The following is a 16,483-nucleotide window of genomic DNA, read 5'->3' as shown; positions in this document are numbered from 1 at the left end:
TTTTAAAATCAATTTGTTTTAATTATCTATCTTTTATTAAATGGTCATCAAACATGAACCGAGGTCACAAGGTCAGGGTCCAGTTCCACAGTTCTGAGTTAAGATTTGACTCTGAGTCAACTCATTGAAAATGAACTAACTTTAACTCGGAGTTAACTCTAACTCACAACTGTGGAACTGGGTCCAGAGTTACGGCACAAATAGTTTGACAATGATATTATATATTTTAGCGATAACACATTTAACGAAGTTGAGAAGTGCGATGACCGATGATGATCCAGTCGCTGATGTTGAATGCGATGGATACGGTTTACCGTCGTGTGTTTGGAATAAATGGTACTCGATTCCGACCGGATTTATATCGATTTCGATCATTATTTCGAACGTGATCAATTTGATCGTTTTAATACGTACGCGATCATTGCGCAATAACACCGGGTTTTACATGATCAATTTAGCGATCGCCGATTTAATGGTCGGACTATTAGCGACTTCGTCGGCGTTTGTGAAGTCGTTGACGGGAATGTGGCCGCGTAGTCCTCGGACTAACGCCGCGGTAGGTGCGTTAACCGTGCTGTTATGCGGCGTATCAGTTTTTACTCTCGTTACGATGAGCACCGACCGGTATTTAGCTATTCGTTTCCCGCTGCGTTACGATCGATGCTTTACGAATGTTCGAATCGTCGCCATTTTAACGACGATTTGGGTCGTCGCGCTCGTACAAGCCGTGATGCCGCTGTTCGGCGTCGGACGGTACCGATTTTTCCCGCTTATTTTCGGTAGTCATATCGACACTTCGCAGAAATCTTCGTTTATCATTTTTACGATCGCGCTCGGGACGGCCATAATCATCGTCGTCGCTAACTACGCGCAGATATTACGCATTACGCAGCGCCACCTACGACAGATAAACACGCACGACAAACGTCTGACATCGAGTTGGAAAAATTACAAAGCGCTTAAAACGGTCACGGTCACCATACTGGTTTTCCTAATCTGTTGGATACCGTATTGGACTCACGAAATGATCGCCGCTATTCGAGGTAGGAATACGATGGATCTCACGCGTCCGGTTTATTTCTTTATCGCGTGGTTAACACTAACAAACAGCGCGATGAATTCATTTATCTACGGTTCGACGAACAGAGCGTACAAACGAGGCGTACGTGATTTAGTGCGCACGGTGAGAAACTTATTTCGCTGTCGATCGGACCGGAAACGAGATAACATTATAGTCATTAACATAATCTCAGCTAACAATTAACAGCATTTATAGCTACGTTCACGCTACGTTATTTAAAGGGTAATAAATCTAGTCCATTAGTTCACACTAGCAAAAAATCCGTTCTAAACCGGTCCATTTCATTTTAAAACTGACCAATGAAGACCGACCGAAACGACTGATCCTGTTTCTAAATCTTAGAACAGACCCTTTCGTCGCGTGTGAATAGAAACTTTGTCATAATTGTCTGTGAAACAGTGTTGGGTGAGGGGGGGGTTAGTAACCAGTCTAGCTGGACCAGCGATAAAAAGTGAAAACAAGTGTCTGCATAAGTGAATGCACAGCGTTGACTTGGACTGTACTAAATTGGTCCGTTCCAGGTATGGGTCGAATAAAAATCAGAATGGACTAACGAACATTACTGACTGTGAATGTAGTTAATATTCAGTAATTACTGCAGCGTTGCATGCAGCCAGGTGCATTTCATAGTTCTCTCCGCCGTTTTCATAATAAAACATAATCATCATAATTTGCGCGTCGCATAAAGATGAAATGTGGACTGTATTATTAGCTGTTAGTCGATTAACGTTTTATAATGTGAAATAATGGCGCAATAAAGAAGTTACGTCGAAATGAAAATCTCTGTGAAGTAGATCGTATCGATTCAGGAAAAAATAAACGATCAATTTACAACCCTCGGTTTCAGACCCTGGACCCAGTTACATAGGTCTCGGTTAAATCTAGGGACTCTTAACGATAAAAACATCAGAGATGAACTGATTTAAACTCTATAGAATAGTCTTGCGTTCTGAAGTCAGTTTCACAGATCCAGTAAAAATTTAACTAGAATGTCAATATTTGGAAATGAACTAATTTCAACATGACTGATAGACTGATCTTGATCTCAATATTTCAGAATTAATCAGCACAACCCACAGTTGATGATTTGATAGTTTATTCTGATAGTTTCAAAGTTTTGACGAAACTTCATCATCCGTGAAATGAAAAAAACAGAACTTTGAAAACTGTCAGAATAAATTGTTAAATCATCAACTGTTGGTTTTCTTCAGACGTATGGAATTGGGTCGTTTAGTATCTCTTGCTTACATCAAACCTGATACAGCACTGGGCATCGAGGATATTGAATACTCACATCAGTTCTTGTTCCATATCTTGAAGTCTCGTTTGAATATCGTTGACTGACATTTCACGACCGTCGATATTAATAGCTGAATCACAAGATGATTGACCGGACCACGAACTGTGAAAACATGAAAAATATAAAATATGTGAATGAAAACCATCAAAATGATCTCTTTATGAAAGAATGAATGGGAAAGAGAATCTCTTATGAGTCATTCTAAGTACACATTCATGGGGGAGGGTTTATCAAAATTTGGTCACCATATCTACTTCAAGTTGGATCCATAGGGAAAGTCATAGGGAAAGTCCCTTACAATAAATATACTTTCTTTTCCCTATACTTTAAAAGATCCATTATCTAAATGTTGCCACTGATTTTTTTTTACAATCAGATGTAACATCATGAAATATGATGTAATATCACTGATGCAATGGTTCTAAATCGAGATCTGCCAATGAAAATGCAGAACAGGGATTGGGGGATAGAATACCGATGTACATTACTATACAGCTATTCTATTAAAGACCGATCCTATATTTCTCTCAATAATTTCTGCTACAAAAGATTGAACGTTGAAACTGCGGCAACAGCTGTAACTTATCAAACAATATCCAATAATAGATCATAAAATCAATCAGCCTCTAGGGATGTGAGATGTAGAATGGTCGCCCGATGTGCGACAGTACTCTACGCCTACATTGTACTCGGTTAATAGGTCTTTAGAACAAATCAATGCTGAACACTGCTTAAAATTCAGTCAACAAGAAAAAATCTGATTTGAAGATATGAACATCAGGAAATATAGTTCGACAGCTGTGAAATGCATTTAACTCATCAGTTTAAATTATTGGTTTACTTTCAATTATCAAAAGTCAATATAGAAAATCCTACACTAATGAAAAATCAGAAGATTTTCTGAAGGAGAATATCAGGATATAGTCGAAACTTCAAATAAACTACAGCTCGAAGAAACATTTCAGATTTTATTTTTCATTCTAATAGCGGAATTTTCTATATATAATCGTCACAACATAGACTCAGAATTTTTCATCAATGATTATTGAGAGTGAAATTTCATCTTACGAATGTGGAACTGGATTCAATTAGAAACTAAATGTAGCAAAATGTAACATGTAGTTTACCTTTTACCTTTCAAAAATACCACATTCAAAAGAGGTGTTTTGTGCAATAAAACTCTTATTCAGGTTTTGGTAAATGTTCCAGGCAATAATTAACATCGATTTTCAAATATGCATCGACATTCAATGAATACCTGGAATTTTCTACATCATTGTCACAACATGGATTCAGAATGTTTCATCAATGATTATCTCACAACTGTGGAACTGGATTCAATTAGAAACAAACTGGATCTATGACTGCATCATGTAGTTACCTTTTTATTTCTTCAAATACCACATTCAAAAAAAGGTATTTTGCAAAACAAAATTCATATTCAGACAAAGATTACCTGGAGCGCTCGTGAGCGTCAGGAACCGTACTCGTCGATGCTTTACTGTGATAATCTGAAGTGTCGGAAAGTTTCTTCTTCAAATGTTCGTGACACGGAGTTGAAACTTCTGGCATCGACATCGATTCGTAGTCGAATACGTCTGCTTCGTCATCGCTGTCCCTCGTCGATCCACCGATACTCGATACGTTATCCGTTGATTTTTTACTATTCAGTTGACTATCCGGTCCACTTGTATCCTCGTATCTCATTCCTAAATATAGGAAATATTCAAAAATCTTATGATCAACTATCAGGGTTGGATCTAGGAAAATTGGAAGGTGGGGTCCAGAAGAAAGGCATTTCACTCATGAAGCTGCCTAGTTAAAGGCTGCCCTTGGTACGGTGTTAGATATTTTTGAAGCAAAACATGCAAAAGGTTGCAATTTCTGAAAGAATGAGTATCAAATTTACAGGTTTTAACAACCCCTGTCTTGACGAAAAGAGCCACTTCAATGAAAAGGCAAGGTCCGGACCCCCTAAATCCGCCCCAGACGTAGTATTACCAGGTATTTACCATTCAGTACCAAGTTACACAGTTGTTTAAGTTAAGATTTGAGTCAAAGTTGACTCATTAGAAACGGAGCATGATTCAGTTAGAGCTCGATCTAACACTATATTAAAGAATGTTTCCCATTTCAGAACAAAATTCATCATCATTTCTTCAATTGATGAAATACGATACAAGCTCCAATAATAAACGTATTGAGAAATGGCGATTTCATCGGTTATAACAAAAGTGTTTCATCGATTGCAAATAAAGACTGTATTTTTGAAGGAGCGTCTGATGTAATTACGTCGTGTATCGCGCGTCTGCCGAGGGACTGAAAACTCGGAATGAAAATTGAGGGGTGTGTTCGCTGTGTTTATGCAGCTGTCACAGTCGTCCCCGCGCCCAGCCGCGTAAAGAAATACCGGTATTCATTTCACAAGAATATACGGATTTTCATGTGTTCAGCTTGGTTATTCTTGTGTGATGTGTAAATTATTTCTAATATAACTCATATTTATGACCAAGCAGATGCAGGCTGATATGTATGACACACTGAAGCAACAACATGTCACCAACTGTCTGATAGTTTACCACGAGACAAACATTCATTACATATAGGACTAGTACATGTATGATTATATGTACAGTTTTTTAAGACAAAAATGATGGCCATAGAACTTGTTTTAGAAGTACACACCAAGACTTGGTGTTGGAGTCAAAATTGGTTTGTTTCCAATATTCTGACTCTTCTCAAGTCAAATATCAACTTGAGAACAACAGTAAAACTGAGTTTGTCCGGTATTGTATTTAGTTTGAAGACGGTTATCAAAGGCCACAGTTTAATAAGGAAAGCTGTAATAAAATCAGTTATTTGTGACTTGGTCTCAACTGCATTCTGAGAGTCTTACTATTATCTAGAGAACGAGACCCATTTCCGCCACGAGACCCATTTGTCACTTAAGTTTTACTAAGAGTAAAAAATTAGTTCAATTCAAATCAAATTTCATCTTTAAACAGACCCAGTTAGTTATCCCTCTTATTAACTAGGTTCATTGATTTGAATTGTGCCCCTGAAAATGAAACAGGGGTTTATTTCAGATCCAAGAACTGTAGGACTGAGTCCACAGACGGACCAAACCAATTATGTAACAAACCTTGCGTAGGAATATTAATAGTTTTAACGGAATCGCAATCTTTCTCGCTGTCAATTGTATCCATTCGTTGCAACAGAACGGGAGGCGTGTGTGATTCACGTTTCATACGATATAACCGAGTCGACGCCTTTAACGAGCCTCCGCGCGTAAAAACATGGCTGTCGTCTTTATTTACGCTGCCTCCGCGCACGATCGGTGAAACGTTCGGCTCGGAAATTCTCTAAAACGCAGAAAAAAAACGTGAGAATTACTGATCATAGTTGTACAACAGACGCCTGAATGAAACTATCATAGAATCCTACAGAATGAACTCGAGACCACAATATTCAGGATCCAGTTCCACAGTTATGAGTTAATTCTAAGATAGAATTCGAGATAATTTTTGATGAGTGAACTGACGTTGACATTCATGTCTCAGAACTATGGAACTGGGTCCTAGTTCTACCATCAACCAATCACTAGATACAGAGATCCAGATTCACAGTTCTCAGAGTTTGACCCTCAAAGCAGACCGGACTATATAGGCCTACCTGATATCTCTAATTATAGGCCAGACTACCTGATATCTCTAATTGTAGACCGGACAACCTGATATCTCTAAATATAGTAGTTTTCACCAAAAATGAGAGCAATTTGATAACGATAAGTCATTTGATTGAAAATCCACAAGAAATTATTCAGATTCAGAGTATTTTCATATTTTTAGTCGCTGATCTTTAAAAAAGAAGTAGAAACCACTTTCAACTAGTATTCGTAGTCAAGTTCGCTTAGAGTTAAAATAAACCGCAGTTCGTTTCCGTCGTTTCAAACCTAAGAGTCAAATTCTAACCGTAAGAAATGTGGAACTGAATCCTATAGTGTTTACTACTCCTGTTTATAAGTGAATATGAGAAGATTATCGAAGTGATTCTTGCTTATCAAACGTATAGAACTGAGACTAGTCCAGACATCTGTTACATACTATATAATACACAGGTGTTGTTCAACCATCTCCAGTTGACTCCAGGTTTAACTCTACACTCAATGAATTCCTCAATCGGTCTAAAGCCTAGCGCACATCGACACTGCGATCGGAGACAACTAGTTGCTACCGAACGATTACCCCGCGCACATCGAAATCTAGTTACAACCGGTCAGTTGCAGCAACTGCATGGCGCGTGTCGATCGTCGAGATCCAGAGCGCGCACATCGACGGATATGACTGCGATTGAGTACAACCAGTTGCTCAAAAATAGAACATGGGCAACTGGCTGGAACTGGAGATAGATCGACGCTTACCAATCGTAAGCTCGCTCACATCGATGTGCGCTAGGCTTAAGACTATTGATCGAGGGTTCCTGATACCTATAGCCTATATCTAACCTACATGTATGGAATGGATGCGGTAGGTCCTTATACTCTAGGAGATCTAACACCGATAATTACTATAAACCCTCCCTGAGCCAGTTTTTTAAGTCCTCGATTAAATTCGACTCTACTCCAACAAGTCTAATCAAATCTTAACTGACAGTTAAACTGGATCCCAGGGTATAATTCAGGTATATGATTAATAGACAGCATCTGCCTATTACATACTAGAACCACCTGATTAAACAGATAATCAAACAAACTCAACAATATCAACGACACACACACACCCCGTATATCGGTTATAATTGACGTCATAGTTAATCATATAAACCTCTTCATAAACCATTCATTAATGCTGTAAACTATTACACTACTGATATCAAATCCAGCAAATACGAAGAAGACGTTAAACCTAACTCAGGTGGCAAAAGATCCGACCCGTAAGGATCTTAGTGTTACCTGAGTTTGGCTTTGTAGTTACAGTGATTCTATGAGAAATTACGAGCTTTCTCTGCTCTAGTACATAGCAGCTTCATCGGGCATAAGAGTAAAGTCAATGAATAAACAACAGTATCTATAGGTAGAGTGACCGTAGAGGGTACGTAGTGTGACTTAGTACTCAGTACTCTCCAATAAGTTAACTTCATGGGGAGAGTAAAAAACTTATTTGAGAATACTGGGTGCTAAGTCGCACTTTGTACCCTCTAGTGTCACTCTCCCTATAAATACTGTTGTTTCTCCACTGACTGATCGACCTGATGAAGCTATTCTATGCGAAAGTGGTAAAACCTGATAATTTCTAATAAAATCATCGATCCCACACAACAATACCAGTCTTCTCATTTACTGATTGATATCAGGTTAACATGGTTCCTCTACAACTCTAACTCTGATATCAGTGCGAACAACTACCGGTAAATATCAAATCATAAATAATTATTACACGTAATGGATTTATTATATAAAGGTAACCTATGACATTCTATATGATTATTGAGACAGAATAAACACTTGAAATCTGGTCATGACGACACAACGATAGGTGAGAGCTCCGTCACTAGGCAATAAACATGTACACCGTTTATGGACGTTGTTACAACTTCATATTTTCCGATAAAAAAAGGCGACAAAAACGATACGAACGTAGGCGGTGATCATACGTGTATTGAGTAGCAGTTTGGAAAAGAACGATTCGTTTTTCAAACAGAAGAAAGGTTTCAGAAACATGAACATGCAAATACGAAACAGAACTAAAACATGCAACGACCCGACCCCATTTCATCGATTATAGATCGCTGCTTCTCATCTGAGAAATATTCAAACATCCTACACAGTTATAACAATAGATATTGTAGTCATCGGATTCTTGCGCCCAGCATCCATAAAAATGTAAAATTCAGCAACCACGTCTTCTTCGGAATGAGTTAAGAATTCAAACTATGGATCCAGCTCTACATTTTGTTGGTTGAAATTGCAACTAAAGAGTTCAAAAATTAATTCATTTTCAAATTCTAAGCAACAGTTATGGAGTTGGGGGTCTTAAGAGTCCAATAATAAACTATGTAGTCAAAACTCGGATCAACTTTGAGAAGCAGCGAGATACAACGAAATCCCACAACCGATCAACACATTTTAGCACTAATTCCATGAAGCGAGGATTTCACAGATTCAGAGCTTATTTCGGGCTTCACAGAATTCCACGCCGAGGAAAACTTCATCATCTTCCATTAATCGAATTATTGAAGAATAGACTAATTACCCACGTCATAGATCTATATAAGGAGTTTCCCTGCCAACGAAAGAAAAACATTGAACATTTCAGCTCATAATTCGTCAAAATGAAAAAATAAATACATTTTAAGAAACCACCCGTACACATTTCAGCATGAGAGCGGAGTACTAGAAGTTGTTTTAGCACGAAACTATTTAGAATATAGTGTTAAAAATATCGAGAAATTATCAGCGTTTCACACATATCATTATCAGAATATCCTTAATACGTTTTCACAAATCACCTGTCAGTGTTCACATATACATGTACACAGTCATATCTAGTTATAACTACCCCGATATATGGAACATATATAATGTATCCGGTGTAACTGTTTTCTGAATGAAAATTATGTTTCAATATTCGAAAAAACTATAAATTGTTTCATCGTAAAACCTTAAAAATGATATCATAGTCAGTAATTTTGGCATTTACATGAACCTTCGAGAAGAGGTTGATTATTTGCACATTGTAAAGAAAAAGTTTAACTGAATTTAGTTTTTTGTTTGTTTATTATACTTAATTCCTGTGTGAAATAAAGGTTCAGTCAGTTGTTTATGGTTAATTCCCATGTGAAATAAAGTTTCAGTCTCATGATTTCTCACCCTTCTATTCGCGAATCCGCTGTTTTTAACAACAGACGTCGAACACCGTGGTTTATCTTTAACCTCAGTTTTGTCTGGAGATCTCTGTGAATACGCATCACGTTTTGACTGAAAAACGAGATGAAATAGAAATCGAAACATCAAGCGATTATTAGAAAAATGTCAAACACTTTGAAAATGATGAAGCAATCTACCTGTAATCCGAGAAGCCATATCATCATAGATTCATGGTTATCAGCTGTGAATATGTAATCTGTGTTCTTTGAACTGAAATTAAAAAAACTGTGCTGTTAGAAGCTTGCTGCTAGAAGTTGGGTTCGAAAGCTGCGTTGAAAAAAACCCCAGAAACTAAGGGAAGTGTTTCACAGAATTCTAACCGTGACAGTGAAATTTTGCACACTGACCGGGGATGGAACCCGGGTCTCGTAGAAAGCAAGTGTGCTAACCAGTAGACCAATAGACCTTTTGTGCTCAAACTTTTAAATAAAGTGGGGCTAACCATAATTAAGAATCCTACACTGATATAAGTATTATAAGGTATACCCAGTATTCCTGAAGATCATTAGGTTATACCGGGGTAGCTGAAATGTTGAATAAATTGTTAGCTTAAAGGAAATTTTTCCGACTTCATCTCTCTCATTGTATGTGGGATTCTCTCAAGTTAAAGTTGGGCTAGCTCCTGGACTACTATTATTTTGTAGACATAGAATATGGGTAACACAAGATTGAAATGCAGTTAAAGGAGTTCAAACACAGTTCACAGTCTAGGGGTTTAACGGACACAGCTGCGCAGATCGATATTTCGAATAATTTTTACCGGTACCTGATAATGAACTGATTGTTTTGATCGAGATTAAGACAAATCGATGCTCCACGGATATCAATCGAACCGAGCGGAGGCCGACGAATCACATCCTCTTGATTCTTATAATACAACAAACAACAACGACTTTCTTCAAATATATACCACAAACGTTTCTGTGTTTTCAGTCGACCGAGTGCTGAAACATTAAAAACAAGAAACATTAAAATCATTGCTGTTTGTAATGTGTAATTAGATGAACCAATATCTGGTTATGGATAATCAACAACTTAAGTGCTGGAACAAGCATTAATATTAATTTCCATTTGTTGATTCTTCTATAATAATTTGCAGTATACCTATCAGAGAAATACTGGATGTACAAAAATGCTGTTCTTGCTTATGTCCATAGAAATGAAAGAAGGGGTATCCAGATATAAGAGGAATATTGAAACTATTTCTTGAGAGATTCATGTCTGTCTCTTCGGTTTAGAGGATTTAGTGGTTTTATATTGAAGATCTATGTGACAGATAACGATGTTTATTACAATGCATATTAAAGATTTGTGTAAAAGATTCTTACTTCCTCCTTGCTTGAAGCCGAGGTAACCGGAAAGGCTGTGCCATCCTGACATAGTGCGTCTATCTAGAAATTCTTATTAAAATCGAGCAATAGTTTCTATTTGACGGAACTTGGAGCTCTGTGTTACCCATCCTGAAATTAAACACAAATCATAAATGACAGTGAATATTATTTCAATCTATCGATTGATGAATTTGTAATAAGTCAGAATTTAGTTTTTAAAAGTTGATATTTAAGGCAGGTTTCAATTGAATGTTTTCTGGTTTAGGAATATCAATTCTGGATCACAGACTCTAATAACTTAACAGCAGCTTCAGGGTTTACAGATGATGCTATTCCGGGATAGGTATAGCGTATTCTAGCACGCCAGAAGAGAATTCCAGAATTGATACGAACCAATCTGCCTTGAAGCCCATTTATGACTATCATAATTTCAATGAATTGAGAAGGCTGTCACCAGCAACTTTAAGCTTTTTGTTCAGCAGAATTCTGTCCTTATCGTTTCTCTCCAAGGCAAATTTAAATGTCATCGAACCCCGATGAATTAATAAGAAATGCAGATGCTGTTTATGGGCTAAACAGGACAAGGTCGAGTGGAGAATGTCGTGCTAACGCATATACCACCACTACAGAGATGTAAATGTCAGATGGATATTCTGATTGAAATGTCACGTGTTATCAATTCATTTTATAGAAATCTGTCACAGATTTTCAGAGCTGGAGGCATGTGTTTTATCAGTAACAAAAGGATGACAAGCAGCTTTGTTTTTCAAATCCTGTCATATATCGCTATCATAGTATATCCCTGAGGTTAGAAACATATGAAAAACATGGCGACCAATTTTCACAATTGAGTTGAAAAATCGTCACTCAAGTCCAAAAGGTCTTAAACGTAGGTCTTAAGTAAAGTTGTTGGATCGACTACAGAACTTAGATGGTCATAGTCCCGTATGTTTCTGATATTTTTTTCTGGTCCAATTATAAAACTCTCAAAGATCCCGTCCATTAAGGAAAATATGGAAGTAAAGCTAAATAAAATTGATACCCTATTTTTCATTTCTGCTGAACTTATAAGTTGCCCCGGCCGGCCGCCTATCTACCCTGTACATAACTTTTTTTCAAATCAGGATCAAGCTAACCATGAACTCTAAAACGAAGCGTCCATTAGCTAACCATAACAGACCGCGTAGCTATGGAAATGAACTGATGACAAATTCTATTTTAGTTTACAAAATGACCCGGTCGATTAGGAGAAACAAGGTATCAATTTTTTAGCCTTTTAAACGCAAGGTAAAAACCTATAATCCATTACATTAACAATTCTCTCTTCATCGCGAAGGGATTATCGTGCATTTATGCAAAACTGCATTCATGTTCACAAATGTCGCGTATTCCTTCATGGAAATCCTATTAAGTGGTTTACACGCCCTCGGCTGCAGCCGTAGTTGAATTCATACAAATGAAAATCCAAACGTTAGGCTAAAAAAATTGATACATTGTTTCTCATTTTTGCTGAGCTTAAAAGTTGAACAGGCGCCTATCTACCCTAAACATTACTTTCACCTAAACATTACAGACAGCAGTTGACGAAGTGACCCGACCGATTAGGAGAAACAACATATCATTTCTTAGCTTTATCAAAACGAACCCGGCAATTATAGAAATGAACTGATTACAAATTGCATGCAGTTTACTTGAAGCAGATTATCAGAAACAAGGTATTATTTTTAGCCCTAGTTTTATGATTATTTGGCGCGATGACAATAATTCATATTTACACTAAAACAGCAGCTAGCTGTCAATCGTGTTGGTTCTAGATATAAATGAAAGCCAACTGATGCAAGTCTATTTGAATTGTGTCGTATCGACAGAGATGAATAATAGAAACGGACAATAATATCCTGTTCTAACAGGACGAGGAGGACGAGGAGGAGGAATACAGAGCTGTTAACACGTTTCAAACACGATCAATGAATCACCCGGTTACCCGCTCACTCGCACGGTAACCACTGTCGTCCCCCGTCATCAATTCGACCGAATTCCTGATTGACAATTATTTCGTGCTGAGGTAACAAATTCTATTTTTAGAAAATTAATACGTCGCGAAAAAATGACTCATTCATTTGAATCCGTCCCTGGATTCGATTGATTCAACAAGAATGCCTGACAACTGACAATTACTTCCAATATCTTCAATGATTCCTCTACTACATGTCTTTTAGGGCAAGGAATCAAAAACGATTCTAAATTTCCATTATCAACGTACTCAATTAAGTCTCTAATCATATATCAATTATCTTGAATATAAGAATCCTTTATGCTATGTTTTTGGTCTAGGTATAATTTGTATGTGAGACAGTTAATTAGGTCATTGTGAGAATCTCGGAATCATCTCGACGACTGCCAAACGACTCCACAGGGATAATATCTACTATGTTACAAAGACTAGGGCCAGGGGCACTTGTGAGGATCCAAGGGCACTTGTGAGGATCCAGCGGCACTTGTGAGACTTGTAGAAGTCCTTCAAATATTTTTGAGCGCCCTTTCCTAATTTGTCAATGAAGACAACCTGTTGAGATGTGACAAGTCACTGGATCCGTTCCTGAAGACAGCGACTAACATTCATTTTTCTTACTCCACTAGGATCTGATCTACCTAGATGGATTAACCTAGTTGGATCTACCTTGTTGGATCTACCTTGTTGGATCTACCTCGTTGGATCTACCTTGTTGGATCTACCTTGTTGCCATGGTTGATTTCACTCGACGTTCAATTATTTGAAATAAACACCGATTCTTTTATGCAAGTAATAAGTACCGACATCAAACTCGAACTAAAAATTCTCTATTTTACGTAGATTCATTAAAATACCCGTTACTAAAAAATGCAGCCGCGTAGCAACACGAAACATAGCCATAGTGAGGCAGACAATACAATATGGTACAATTAAAAATATGCCAATTTTCAATTTAATAGAACAAAATCAATAATTCTATATGCATTAAACATTATATGTATATCTTACATATTCTCCAGAGGCAAGCGTCCTGTTTGGGGGTAAACACAGCCCCAGGAAACGAGAGAACTGTCAGTAAAATGTTGCAATTATAAAGGATTCACTCCGTAGCGTGATTTCTAAATTCCAATCCCACGATAATTGAATGAAGTTAAATGTAGAAATATTTCGTGTGGTTTCTACGCCACGTTTCTTCAGTCTAAAACGATATGTCAAATAATTGGAATAAAATGGCACCAGGAAATTTAGAGGGCATGTTTGTTTAAATCTAGACGAAAATATCAATACAATTTTGCGTACAACATCGAATTCCGATCACGATTTGAGACGATAATCAAATATTTTGCGCTAGTAAAACAACTAGGAGTTTTATGGTTTTTTGTTCAAAAGTTTCAAGTTTAAAACAAGATTCCGGATTTACACGGAATTTAATGATCGATAAGTGATCGGTTCTCGCCGTGTCACATGATGATTCATCATTAATTCTAAAACTGTTGCACGTATTATTCTTTTATCTTCGGGCCAATTATTGAAAATGATTCAGAAGTATTTCTCATCGAAGTACAACTCCTCCCTATTCCTCAATGAATAGAAGGCTTGTTTCAGATGAAATTTACAATCACCCGGAATCAATGTTAAAATGTTAAATTAAATTCCCGCAGTAAATGGAAACTGCACACACAAATATAAGGTTGAAACTTGTAAAAATGACAACAGCTCATGTAGAAATTATCTTAATCATAACGAATAAACGAATCTTAATAAAAAGGAAATTATTTTCTCATCGCTTTCTTCAGTTTTCTCTTTACCTTCGATGAAGTAAACGCTGAATTGATATTCCGTTAATCAACGCGACGTTTTAATCCGACGACGAATAAAAACGACGAAACATCATCGATATCAACAAACGCGTTAAAAATTCATATAAATCCCGAATCGAAATTCCGGCGGACCAGTTTTATTTTTCTGGTTGTTTATAGCTTCATCCCGGGACGAGATTACGAATCATCGATCATATAGGAAACACAGCAGCAGCAGCATACGTTACTCGCGCGGAGAGAGACGACAGGCTGGCTGGATATCTGTCGTTTACAGCTAGCTCCCAGAATGCAGTACGTCGTTAGATGACAGCTGAACAGGATTAAATCGATATGATCACTAACGCTGTTGATCAGATCGAGGGAACGCGAGGGAACGCCGGGTATAGGCCTACGTTCGATAGTGAATCAATCGTTATTCATTATCTCACGAACATCTGTCGCCGTCACCGTCCTCATTGATATCTCTGCATATGGATATATTTGACGAAAGGTCATTCAATTATATGTAAAAACTAATTTCTAAAACTGTTCGACGCCAAAATACAATTGACATTTTTACAAGTATTGTAATTCCCCAAGTCTTCGACCGCTTTTATAGGACACCAACAGCATTGTAATCTGTTTGTCAGGCTCAGACCCACGGGCTACAAGTCCATTAGATTTTGAGTACCTTTTTTTTTTCATTTCTTCAACCGAAACACTTACGATCTACAGAAATATGTGTGAATGAAACTGATTTCACATATTTTCAAAAAATTACACAAATTCAATACACATTAATATCATAATGTAAAAAAAACTTGATCAAAAAGATTAGATTTGTTTTCTAAAATTCCAAATCATTACTTTGAATGAAAATTCTTAGAATATTTGATAAGATATGGAGACATTGTTTTTCCGTGGACCGAGAAGCATGATTTTCTAGAAAGTCATTCTGGGTTTAACATTTTAGTTTTATTTTCTTCATGTCCTAGTTTTGCCTAAATAATAAACTTCTGTCTGGACTAAGAATTGTTTTACTGAATAAACCTGGCAATAACAGAGTAATGTTAGTGAATAGAGTCACCAGCACAGCTGACTGGTCACCACTGATCACTACACCTGACTGGTTACCACTGTTGACTGGTCACTGATTTCATTCAAAACAAATTTCCAAAGTCTGACACATTGATTCGGTGGTCTAGTGGTTAGCATGCTCGATTCGCATGCAAGAGGTTGAAGGTTCCAATCCCAGCAACACTACAGGATTAGGGCTATGTGGATGATAATGTGTTTTGGTGAACAATTTAAGGGGTGAATTTTTTTTTTAGGTAAAACTTATCTTTTCTGCAGTTGCATTGTTAAAAGATAGAGTTAGATTTCCCCTAAACACGACACCTACTTTCATTTACTAAATTCATCCTATTATATCCTGGGAAGTTGCTAGAAGAGGAGCGGAAGCCGAACCGCCGAAGAAGAACTCGAAGTCGAACTCGAATCGAAGAAGGCAGTTATTTGATTTCCTCGACGAGACAAGATAAGGAAGAAGATATCTACGAAAAACCGTGACGACCTAATTTCATAGCTGATACATTTTTTCACGTGTTTTTCTAGCTAAGAATACTAAAATCTCCTCACCGTGTCATTGAAAGATAGCTCCAGATAGACGATCCAAATCCGCGCGCATTCGAGCGTAGCAGGGACATATCGAAATGAAGGACGGCTGTACGGGGAAGTTCAAATTCCGTACCGCAAAGTATAATGTATCTTTATTGGACCCAAATTGATACAAAACATTTCCAAAATCCACAAATGCAATTAACTGAATACAATGAATATACACAAACTCGATGAAGTTAAATATTTGAATGATGAAAATAAAAATGGTAGAATTCGCCAGGGTTCGAATCCCGTATTTACAGCAATAAGACGATGATATACAACTTTCATAGAACTTTAAAAGTTCGTAAGAGGCCTTTTAATACCAATTCATGTTTGCCTATCTAACTGGATGGACTAGTTAATTATTAGTA

The 16,483-nt window shown here is 37.3% G+C and overlaps 1 protein-coding gene across 1 annotated transcript in view; it reads right to left on the bottom strand.

Annotated features, from left to right (window-relative positions):
* LOC141909369 (TBC1 domain family member 2B-like) overlaps positions 1–16,148 on the bottom strand; it is a 38,840-nt gene extending 22,692 nt beyond the window's left edge. Inside the window, exons 1-9 of the mRNA XM_074799817.1 lie at positions 16,089–16,148; positions 10,635–10,766; positions 10,073–10,250; positions 9,444–9,516; positions 9,250–9,357; positions 8,633–8,662; positions 5,524–5,743; positions 3,838–4,090; positions 2,376–2,483 (exon numbers count right to left, since the gene is read on the bottom strand). Coding sequence (XP_074655918.1) covers positions 2,376–2,483; positions 3,838–4,090; positions 5,524–5,743; positions 8,633–8,662; positions 9,250–9,357; positions 9,444–9,516; positions 10,073–10,250; positions 10,635–10,686 — 1,022 coding nt within the window. The 5' untranslated portion in view covers positions 10,687–10,766; positions 16,089–16,148. The remainder of the gene's footprint in view (positions 1–2,375; positions 2,484–3,837; positions 4,091–5,523; positions 5,744–8,632; positions 8,663–9,249; positions 9,358–9,443; positions 9,517–10,072; positions 10,251–10,634; positions 10,767–16,088) is intronic.
* Between the last annotated feature and the right edge of the window lie 335 nt (positions 16,149–16,483).

The sequence above is a fragment of the Tubulanus polymorphus genome, chromosome 7, assembly GCF_964204645.1.
Source record: "Tubulanus polymorphus chromosome 7, tnTubPoly1.2, whole genome shotgun sequence".
In the NCBI taxonomy this organism is placed as follows: Eukaryota; Metazoa; Nemertea; class Palaeonemertea; order Tubulaniformes; family Tubulanidae; genus Tubulanus; species Tubulanus polymorphus.
The sequence above is the reverse complement of the archived record's forward strand: the minus strand, read 5'-3'. Positions and strand labels throughout refer to the sequence as shown.